The 12,171-nt window shown below is 42.4% G+C and overlaps 1 protein-coding gene across 9 annotated transcripts in view; it reads right to left on the reverse strand.

Moving 5' to 3' along the window:
* Window positions 1-12,171, reverse strand: part of nos1apa (nitric oxide synthase 1 (neuronal) adaptor protein a) — a 479,658-nt gene that overhangs the window by 247,893 nt on the left and 219,594 nt on the right. For all 9 annotated transcript variants that reach the window (XM_059984732.1, XM_059984731.1, XM_059984734.1 and 6 more), the window contains one exon: window positions 7,363-7,455. In XM_059984732.1, the coding sequence (XP_059840715.1) occupies window positions 7,363-7,455 (93 nt within the window). The remainder of the gene's footprint in view (window positions 1-7,362; window positions 7,456-12,171) is intronic.

Consider the following 12,171-nt stretch of genomic DNA (forward strand, 5'->3'; position numbering starts at 1 on the left):
TTCTCTCCCCGTTTAGAAAAAAGTTTGTTATTCCCTGTTATGTCACTAGCATTTAGGGCAGCAATGAAGGTTCTCCATCTCTGTCTGTCCTTGGCAAAGACTCAGGGATACCAGTCAAGGTTGTTAGCCCTGAACTGAACCCCCGAACCTGGTGGACTACTCTTAGTCTGACATCTACCCTTTGACCTCTTTGGCAAAAGTGATCCTACCAAGAGTCAAAGCACAAGGCCCTGATTCCAGCCAAGATAGCTCACTGGGTCATTGAGGCATGCAAGCCTCCAAACCCCTTCGATAGAGTTGTGGTCTTCTTGGAGGTCTAGAAAACAGTCACTGCCTTTATTCCTTCTATCAAAGTGCATGACCATACACTTCCTTACATTGTATTCTATCTGCCACTTTTTTTTTGCCCTTTCTCCTAATGCCCAAGTCCTCTGAAGACACTATCTGCCCCTCCACCTATCTTTGTACCATTGACCACAAAGCCATCAATTCTGTCATCCAGATCACTAACGTTCAACCTGAAAAACAGTGGACCTAACAGCAGCCCCCACAAAACAGCACTGGTCACCAGTGCCAACTGGAAAAGGCTCCCTGTATTCCCACTCTTCGTCTGCTGTCACAATGTCAGTCTTCTGCCCATGCTAGTACCTCTCCTGTTTCTATCTTGTTTAGCAGCATCTTGTCAAAGGCCTTCTGAAAATTCAGTTAAACACTCACCGATAATCTCACTAATGTAGCTGAAGTATCACTTCTCTATCTTTGCATTCAGTTAGCCCAGTAATAAACTGTTATACTCTGTCAGTTTTTCAACTGCTTGTAGTGCCTGCTGCTACTCTTCCATGACTTGTGCACTGAGAAACCCAGATCCCTCTCTGTATCTTGGAGTACAGTGGTTGCAGTTCCTCAATGAGTCTCCAAAAACCTGCTCTTTTCATTTTAAAGCAGGCACAGTACAGGAGGTCATTCAGATACTGTGGCAATTTACTGGCTCAACTTTTGGACCCTCCTCTGTGTTTATCCACAGATCACCATATATTTATCCATTTGCTTCTTAAAAGACTCAAAGAAACCTGTAAGCAATGAATGTATTCCAGATTCCAAGCACACATGATGTTTTTCCTCATATCACTTGTACTTCTCTTCCCTTTTATTTCACACCTAGTTCTTAGCCTCCCACCATCCACTCTGTCCAGCCCACCTATCACTGATAAATTCCCAATAGATCTTCCCTCAGCTTTCCCTGAGGAAATCCATTTCAGCATGTGTAACCTACCTCAGTCACTGCAGCCCCTCATCCCAGGAATCACTCTGGTGAATTGCCTCTGGGCCCTCTCCAGTGCCTCCACATCCCTTCTATTTGTGATGACCAGACATGCTACAGCAGAAGTTGGACCACGGCTTTATAAAAGTTCAATATGACTTTCTTGCTTTATATACTGTATACATCAGCCAATAAAACATAATTAACTATTTTCTCAAACTGACCTGAACTTCCAACAATTTGTGCACCCATCCTCCTGGCTCCTTCCATTCCAGTACCCTTTTAGAACTGTACCCTTTATTCAATATTGCTTCTGTTTATTCTTCCTATCTAAAGGCATCACCTCACATTTCTCTAGATTAATCCTCATCTGCCACTCACCTCCCTATTGCATCAGCCCGTTTATCCCCTGCTGCAATTTATTACCAGCATCACAGTTCAAAACATAGCCAAATTTTGCTTCACCCAGTTGTGGCTTGCAAATGCAGGTCATTAGTACAGACAGAGAAAAATGGTCTAAACACCACCCCCAGGGGATTGCCACTATTCACCTTCCTCTGCTCTGAAAAACAACCATTCGTCAGAGTCCTCTGCTGCCTGCTGATGAGCATCTTGCATTCCTAATTACCTGCAAAACCTGCATACCACTCTGCATTTGAAACCATGTCATAACAGCTGTGGATTTAAACTCGAGCGAGAAGCTACGTATGGAATGAATAGGTACACCCACAAAACTGCTATACTGCCATAAAATCCTGCCTAGTTCACTAATTGATCTTCAAGAAAGAGAATTTACCACTTTAACATGGCCTGGCTCTGCTTCACCCTCCAATTTCATGACTGCTGCATTCAATTCTCCCAGCAATAAATAATAGTTTTTTTTAAAGTTTCTCTAATTATTTAACATAGAACAGTAGAGCACAAGGACCAGGACTTCTGGCTCACGATATTGTGCCAAACTAATTAAACTAATGACACTTAATAAATCGAATCCCTCCTGCCTGCACAAGGCAAGACCCCTCCTTCCCTGTGTATTCATATGCTTAACAGCTTCTTAAATGCCTCCGTTGTATCTGCCTCCACCTGGCAACTCATTTCAGGCATCCACTCTCTCTGTGTAAAATAAAAACTTGCCCTGCACACCTTTAAACTTTTGAGCAATACACACAAGATGCTGGAGAAACTCAACAAGTCAGGCAACATCTATGGAGGGGAGTTTAGTCGACACATTCATCAGGACTGCTTGAGAGAAAACCTCCTAATTATTTGCTATCCCTACATACCAAGCGTTTGCAAATTGTGCATGGTGGCCCAGATCCCTCTGCAGATCAAAGCTCTCGCATCTCAATATAATAAGCTTCTTTATTGTTCATCATTATTGAAATGGATAATTTCATACTTTCCACGTGACGATCTCTTTGCTGAATCATTGCCTGCTCACTTAATGGATCACTATCTCATCTCACTTTCTACTGGTCTCCTCACAAATCACGTTACCATCTTTCTTTGTGTCATCAGCAAGATTTAAGTAACCACACCACTGGTGCCATTATCTAAGTTATTCATACAAATTAGAAAAAGTTGAGGCCCAGCACCAATTCCTGACGATCAGTACTTGTTAGTGATTGCTAACCAGAAAATATTAATTTATGCCAAACTTCTATCCACACCAATGTATTATACAGAAACATAGAAATCTACAGCACATTACAGGCCCTTCGGCCCAAAATGTTGTGCTGACCACGTAACCTACTCTAGAAACTGCCTAGAATTACCCCACCGCATAGCCCTCTATTTTACTAAGCCCCATGTATCTACCTAAGAGTTGCTTAAACGACCCGATTGTATTCGTCTCTATCATTGTTGCTGGTAGTGCATGTCATGCACCCACCACTCTGTGAAAAACTTACCTCTGACATCTCCCTTGTACCTATTTCCAAGCACTTTAAAACTATGCCCCATTGTATTAGCCATTTCAGCCCTAGGAAAAAGCCTCTGACTATCCACACGTTCAATGCCTCTCATCATCTTATACACCTCTATCAGGTCACCTCTTATCCTTCGTTGCTCCAAGGAGAAAAGGCCGAGTTCACTCAACCTATTCTCATAAGGCATGCTCCCCAATCCAGGCAACATCCAGACAATTACCTTCATTATTCTCTGCAGCAGTCTTTGAAACAGCACTTTATTAAATGTCTTCTGTAAATATACATATATACATCAACTGGTTAAGTTCTTGTCCACAGCGAACATTAATTCTTTAAAAAACAATCGCAGATGACATCCTTCTGCCTTTATTAGTCAACGCATCACGTTCCAGAATCAGGAATTTGCTGTATGTTGCAGCTTTATGACACTCTGGTAAGGCAGTTTCTGGAACACTGCATTCATTTCTGCTCACCCCATTTGTAGGAAGAGTGAGGAGGCTTTGGAGGGGATTCAGAGGAGGCTTACCAGAGTGATAAAAGACCGTGCGCTCTAAGGATTAGTTGGAGAACATTGAGTTGTTTTCTCTGGAGTGGGGGAGGCTGAAGGAAGTTTCTAAGATAGTGACGGGCACTGATGGAGTAGACAGTCAGTATCTTGTTCCTAGTATCAAAATGCATAAAACTAGAGGGCATGCACTTATGGTGAGAGGGCTCAGTTTGAAAGAGATGAACGGATATGTTTTTTTAAAATCACCCAGAGAGGTGGGTGCCTACCCCAGCACTGCTGGGGTGATAGTGCAGGCAGATATGATCAAGGCACTGAAAAAGCTCGCAGATAAGCACATGTGTGTGCAGAGAATGGACAGCTACGGACATTGTACAGGCAGAAGAGACTAGTTCAGTTAGATATTAAATTACCAGCTAATTATTTTGGCACAGCGTGGTGGACCGAAGGGCCTTTTCCTATGCTGTACTGTACTATGCTCTAACAATAAATCACTCAATCCAGTTCAGTGGCTCTAGAATGTGGAACAGCATCACATACTGAGACAGCGCTGACAGTTTAATCTCCACATCAGCTCCACTTGTCAGGATCTGTGGGAACTGTACACCTCTCTGCCGGGAAAAAGGTTAAAAAAAAACCAAATGATGGATATGTCAGCAAGTCCACCAGCAACCAACTCTCTACACCTGACTGTGAGAATCTTATCCTCTGGGAGCCCCAGGTAAACCTATATGTGTAAACACACACTTCATTTACAAGGAACATGGCTTCACCTCATTATAAATTATAAATCATAACACATAACTGGATATTGCTTCAGTCGGGCATTGTTAATGGAATCATAAGAGGTACGTACCATGGACACAGGCTCTTCGACCCACTGAGTCTGTGAGGATGATCAAACACACACTTACCTTCATCACATTTGATTCTCTGAACATTGCTGCTAACCCTCCCCAGATTCTACCATTCCAGCTGCTAATTAAAGCACCAACTGACAGGTCTTTGAGATGTGGAAGGAAGCCAGAGAACAAGAGGAAGCCCACAAGGCCGCAGGGAGAACATTCAGATCGCACCCTACCTACATCAGGACTGAGACTGGTTTGCTGGAACAAGCTGCTCCACTGTGCAAGAGTTATTGCTGCAAGTGATAGCAATTATTCACATCCACAGAAATAAACTGATCTGAAAGCACCTGTTGAAAGTGAGATTTCTTTAAAAAGGAACTGTGCATGTTTTACAGTTTTTTGTATTCCTTATTTTTCATATAGCATGTTGCATTTAGATATTAGTAGGCGAGGGGGAAGTATGAGTCAGAGTAAGTTGAGTTATCACCTCAATGAAGGTAAGTGAGCATTCGGAGGTGATTAAAACACTTTCTGTAAGGAGGTAATGGCTGTGCTGGGTGGCATTAGAGTGAAACATCAGAATTTGCAGAACAGAGTTCAAAAGCTGGGGCTTTCTCTTTCATCAGGATTTCACAATTTGGGGCCCACAGACACCTCAGTTAATGGTAAGGGTGCACGGCATAAAAAAGGTTGCGAAACCCGCTTTAGAATGGAGGAGGATGAGAGAACGTTTCAATTCAATTCACGTTTGATTGCCGTTTAACCATACATGACTACAGCCGAACAAGACAGTGTTACTACAGTGTGAAGGTGCAAAGTCAACAAACCGGTATAGAATGGCAGCATAAAATATGACGCACTCGTGCCACCATCTTGCCAGAGCGAATTGACCTAGATGTAGAAGATTATACAGGACACAGATAGAGTGGACAGCCAGCATCCTTTTCCCCGGGGTGGCAATGTCTAATACTAGAGTACATTATTTTTAATGAGTGGAGAAAAGCTTAAGGAAAATGTCAGAGGTAGCATGTTTTTTCTTACACAGAGGTAAGTGCCTGCCATGTTGCCATACACACTGCCAGGTTTGGTGATAGAGCCAATACATTAGTGACATTTAACAGACTGCTAGATAGGCACAATGAAAGAAAAATGGAGGGTTATGGGCTATGTAGAGGGAAGGGGTAGATAGATAATAGAGAATGTTAACCGGTTGGAACAACATTGCGGGCTGACGGGCTCCTACTGTTCTATATACAAAATTTGAAGTTGACCATTTGTTCCAACAAGGAAAGGTGAATAATAAGAACATTAACGTCCTGCTTCTGCATACTGTAAATTCATACAGATGAGGTGAGAATGAGAGCAGAGATATGATTAGCCAAGAAACTGGATCTAATTAGTACTGCCATTGTACTCCCTGTAGTAGCTCCTGGCTGTTGTGCCCGTGGCTGCTCGTGTAATGAGTAATTTTGAAAGGCACCAGGATGACAAACAATTACTGTGCGCCTATCACTGCTCCTTACACAGAAAGCAACAGGCCTGCAGCCCTTATGCAGAAACTAATACACTACCACAGCTTTGCAAGTCTAAAATAAATCAGCGCCCATTCACTTCAAAACAATTGGAGCCCCACTGCTCATAACGAGTAAGCAAAATCAGCAATGTGCTCACCAGTCACAAAGCGTCACTCCTGTGAAGGAGGACGATAATATAAACTAGCCACATATAGCTCTGTTTAGATGCTGGAATCTCATTCACTGCAAGATTTACCCTGGCACCTGTTGTGTGGATTTCCATTGACACTGACAGTGTGCCTTTTGAAATCTAAATTCTCATAGCACAATCATTTAAAGGTCTAAGTGTCAGTGATAAACAAACAGGGTGAATTTCCAAACCCTTACCTTCAGTAGCTTATTCAGATAAACGTGGACCAGGCATGCTTAACACTGTCCCATGAAATCCATGTCCTCTCTCGTGGGCACATGGCAAGTTTGGACTGCAGCCATAAAAGAGCAGCACTCTCTTCGGCAGTGGGGAAGGGACGTGCTTGGTTTTCTCAGATTATTGTAAAGAGAATCATTAGGTATTAGGAAGGTCACCTCAAGAAGATGTTGAAGAGTTTGCACTGGATCCCTTCTTCGATCAGAGGGTCCCCAGGCATCTGGCAATAAACACATCCTTGTGCTCCTATCCTTTACCCAGAAAGATCATTCTGCACAATAATTAGTAGACTGCACATTTGTGCACTATTGTTTATGAGAATTAAATTGAGTGAATTCAGCAAAGGTTAATTTGTCTAGAATGCCACTCATGTATAATCTAATTCCAAAGCAGGGAATCTGCAACTGTTCTTAATGCCCATTCACTCAGTATGTTGCACCAATGTAGAAGAATATCGTATGGAGATTTAAAAAAAATCAGTCTTGTTTCAGATAGCCAGAAGCCTCCTGTTTCTGAGCACCTCCTGTAAATGTTAATAGCTGTACCTGACCATCAGTAATAATCTCACCATCTCACACAGTGCGGCATTCAGCATGAGTCACATTCAATTACATCCGTGGCCCAGGGCACAGACCTTTACATGCTCCATCAGTGACCAAATCAGAGGTTTATAAAAGCACTGGGCTCAAAGTCCTACAGTAATCACACCAGTTGTAAATGAATACATTCCACATAAATTGCTTCTGGTTGACAACAATGAATCAAGGGAATTGTAAATCGTCGACCTTCATTAGTGGATGACGATTGAATAGTCATCGAGAAGGCCTGGTGGGCTTTGTTGTTAATCACAATTTCAAATGCTGGCCAAGATCAACTCACCTTCTTCTTCTTCCTGAGGAGAACTTTGACCCCATCCACTGACACCATTATATTCACCTTCTTCTTCTTAATGTTCTTGGCCTTGAATTCATACTGAAATAAAATAAGAGGGAAGAGTTCTGTTATATATTTGCAATCTGATGCTATTCTTAGACAAAAGGAAAGTAAAATGTTAGAACAAAGTTATCATCTTTTCCTTTGGTTTGAAGAAACCTGTGAAGTTGATCCTCCACCCCATCACACCTCCTTCTCTTTGCAAAGGATAAAAAGCAGATTAATTTGTAACAAATCATGTGCAAGTTTGGCAGGTCACTACTGACTCCTCTGGGGACACTGGGTGAAGACATCCGCCCCACTGATAGACTGAGAAAGGTTGTGGAGAGTAGCGGACACAGCCTGGTCCATCATGGACAGAGATCTCCTTACCGCTAAAAGCATCTACATGAGGCAGAGCCACAAGAAGCCAGCATCAATCATCAAGCACTCCCAGCACTCAGGTCATGTCCTCCTTCACTGCTACCATCAGACAGGAGGTCCTGTATCAGCAAGTTCAGGAACAGCCACATTCTTATAACTATCAGGATCAAGAACCTACCTGCACAATTCTAATCCGCCTCAGCAATGGAACACTACAGGCCACCTTGTGCACCACCATGGACTTGTTCTTAATGTTTTTGCACTAATGTCTTGTTTTGCATGGTCTTTTCCATCAATGTCTTGTAAAATTGATGTACACGAATGTCCTTTATGTGTTTTGATGTGACTGCAAGAAAGTTGAACTTGAATAAGCTTGACTTGAACCAAGCACATTCTAGGAGGCCATTCAAATCTGACAGCATAATAATGGCCTATCCAGTGTTGTACTATTCGTTGTTCTGAATCTGAAACTTGCTGCTAGCAGTGACGTTGGAATCAGATACATCTAAGAAGCATTTAGACAGACACAAGTGCAATACTCTGCAAAAGCCTTTATATAGGTTACAGTACTTTATATAGGTTAAAATAGGAAGCTGGTTGGGAAAAGTAAATAAGAGTACTTGATGTTTTGATGTTTTGGGTCAAGACCCTTCCTGATGAAAGTTTTCGGCCTGAAACATCAACTTTACTCTTTACCATTGAAGCTGCCTGGCCTGCTGAGTTCTTCCAGCATTTTGTGTGTGTTGATATGAGTACTTAGCTTTGTATCAGCTCAGTAGTATTCCAGTAACTGTGAAAACATAACATACAATACTGAGCAAAAGTCGTAGGCACTCTATGAGTGATGGAGTTAACTAGCAAATTGCTGATTGATCCAGATTAGAAACTTTCCTAGTTCTACCATGATTTTCATAGCAGTAGTATAGTACAGTATATAGTATAGAATAGTATAGCAACTGCAGTTGTTCATTCATTCTGTATATGCCATGTCTATGATGTGGGCGATCATGGTCATTCTATGACCATGATTGTTCTTGGCAAATTTTTCTACAGAAGAGGTTTGTCATTGCCTTCTTCTGGGCAGTATCTTTACTAAATGGGTAACCCCAGCCATCGTCAATACTCTTCAGAGATTGTCTGCCTGGCATCAGTGGTCGCATAACCAGGACTTGTGATATGCTCCAGCTACTTATAAGACCATCCATCATCTGCTCCCATGGCTTCACATGACCCTGACCTGGGGGTGGGGGGGGTGGGTGGGATAAGCAGGTAATAGGTAATACATCTTGCCCAAGGGTGTCCTGCAGGCTAGCAGAGAGAAGGAGTGCCTTACACCTCCTTTGGTAGAGACGTATCTCCACCCCACCACCGTGGAAGTTGTACTGACTGAATTCGTAAAGGAAAGACTGACCACCTTTTGCATTTCTATCCAGTAGACCCTGTTGGAAATACCAATAAGAGAATACAAAGTTGGTAGTAATAAAATGTGAAAAGTGCTGCAGAGACCATGAGTTCCGTTATTCAAACATAGAACGACTAATGGAGACAGTCATTCAATGATTGAGTAGCAGAACCATAGTTAAAATGGCAGAGGTAACTTTCATTGCCTATAATTTCTTGAGTTTATAAGAAAAGAGGCGATCTCACTGAAATACTTAAATTGTCATTTGACTTGACAGCGCATGCAGAGAGCTGATGCTTCCCTTGATGTTTACAACCAGGCATCACCAACTCAAAGTAATAAGTTACCATCATGGAGTAAGATGAGAAGATTTAATTTTCTTTAGTAAATCAATTGGAAACTTCCACCCACCCGAGAATATTCAAGGCAGATTGATATATTTTTAAGTATTAGGGGAATAAAGAGGTAGTACAGGAAAGTGCCTTGCGATAAAAGTTCAGCCAGGAACATAGCGAGTAGCAGAGGGGTGGGATGGCCAACTGGAGATCACAGGTCCGAGCTTCCACATCCTTCCTGCCACGTGTCAAGCAGAACGCATACAATACTTCCAATGCAGCCTGACCAAGGTTTTATACAGCTGCCATGTGACTTACTAGTTTTTATACTCGAATCCCTGACCAGTGAAGACAAGAATGCAAAATGCCTTCTTTAACTCCTTACCAAAAGCACCTCAACATCTTTTTGTACGTCTGTGCACTTAAGGACCAGACAATTTACTGTATTCTCTCCCCTTTCCTTTGTGCAACTTGTCCAGATTGAACTTTGTTTTTGTTTATCCACCTGCATTTCCAACCTGTCTTTGATAACCTTCCTCACTGCACACAGCTCTGCCAATTTTTGTGTTGTCTGCAAATTTGCTTATCAGCCTGCCACACTTTTGTCCAAATCATTAACACACATCACAAACAAGTCCCAACACACAGCCCAGTGAACTGTCACTGGTCACAGACCTCCAGTCAGAATATCAGCCCTCCACCATTGTCCTCTACCTTCGACTGCCTCGATAATTTTGAACCCAATCTACCAAATCTCCTTGGATCAATGTACTTTAATATTCCAGATCTGCCCACCACGGGAGAGCTTGCTAAATGCTTTACTAAAGTTCACCTATTCAGTGTCCACTGCCCTGCCCTTAGTTCAGCTTCAAGTTTATTGCTATGCAACCATGCTCATATATACCACCGAGCACTCCTCCAAAAGTACACAACACAGTACACATAACTCATACACATAATAGATAAAGTGATATTACCACTAGTAAATTGACAAATAATAAGGTGCATTTGCAACACAAGATAAAAAGTACAACAGTATAACACTACTGGCGTTCCATGGGTGATGAGACCTGGGTGGTGGCAGGGAGTTCAGTAGTGTTATGGCCTGGGGGAAGAAACAGTTTCCCATCCTAACAGTTCCTGTGCTAATGCTGCAGTTCCTCCTGCCTGATGTTAGGGGTCCTAGAGATTGTTGGATGAATGAGAGGTATCATTGACAATGCCAATGGGCCTGCATATGCTGCACTCCTGACATCTTTGATAGGTGCTAGAGACACTCTGATGACCATCTCACCAGTCCCCGCAATTGTTTGTAGGGACTTGCGGTCAGATGTCTTACAATTCCCGTGCTAGGCGGTGAAAAGGCTGGTCAGGATGCTCTCAATGGTGCTCCTGTAAAAGTTGGTTAGAATGCGGGTAGGGGGAAAGCCTCACTTGCCTCAGTCTCCTCAGGAAGTGGAGATGCTGCTGTGTCTTCTTGGCCAAAGTGGTTATGTTGAGGGAGCAGATAAGATCATTTGTTATGTCAACTCCCAGTAACTTGGTATTTCTGATTCTCTCCACGGATGAGCTTAGTGTACGTGCAGTGAGGAGCAGTCAGCCTGCACCTTCCTAAAATCCACACTCATCTCTTTGGTCTTCAGCAATAAACTTTGCTTCCTTCTCAAAAACACAGACAAGACCTTCCCCACACAACCAGGTCTTGTATATAGAATGTGCTAACACGATAAATGTACAGACACAATAATACAAAGAATGTATATACTGGACAACATTATGAATGTAAAGAAAGCTACATACTGTTTTTGTAAGCACTCAGAGGTCACTTTATTACCTCCTGTACCTAATAAAGTAGCCAGCGTATCTACATACTGTACATGGTCTTCTGCCGCTGTAGCCCATCCGGCTAGAGGTTAAACGTGTTGTGCATTCAGAGATGCTCTGTAATGCAGAGTTATTTGGCTTCTGTCAGCTTAAACCAGTGTGGCCATTCTCTTCTGACCTCTCTCATTAACAAGGCATTTTCACCCAGAGAACTGCCACTCACTGAAAGTTATTTTTTTGTTTTTCACGCAAGTCCCTATAAACTCTTGAGACTGTTGTGTGTGAAAATCCCAGGAGATCAGCAGTTTCTGAGATACTCAAACTACCCCATCTGGCACCAACAATTATTCCACAGTCAAAGTTACTCAGATAACATTTATTTCCATTCTGATACTTGGTCTAAAAAGCAACTAAACCTTTTGACCTTTTTGGCATGCCTTGACTGCTGCCACATGATTGGCTGATTAGATATTTGCATTAAAGAGGTGTACAGGTGTACCTAATAAAGTGGGCAATAAAGTGATTAAAGTTTATTTTTGAAATTAAAAAGAAAGCCCCTGCATCGGTCAGTGTTCGTCCATCAGACCCTGAAACTAATTCTTTGAGGTAACCAACCCAGCTAAGTTTTCTCCTTTTGCATTCCTTTCCTACCACTTTCAGTGCCCAAGTTCTCTCCGCCAATGAGTGTTGTAGCACTTTTAAGCAAGTCCTTTTAATCAGTACGAAATGCCTGCACGGAGAGGACCCTACAACCATCATTAGCAATGATTTGGGAAAGTCTGGCTCACGCAGCTGAAGTGTAACCTTTAAATGAAAGTCAATTTACGTCCT

The sequence above is a fragment of the Hypanus sabinus genome, chromosome 11, assembly GCF_030144855.1.
Source record: "Hypanus sabinus isolate sHypSab1 chromosome 11, sHypSab1.hap1, whole genome shotgun sequence".
Classification (NCBI taxonomy): Eukaryota; Metazoa; Chordata; class Chondrichthyes; order Myliobatiformes; family Dasyatidae; genus Hypanus; species Hypanus sabinus.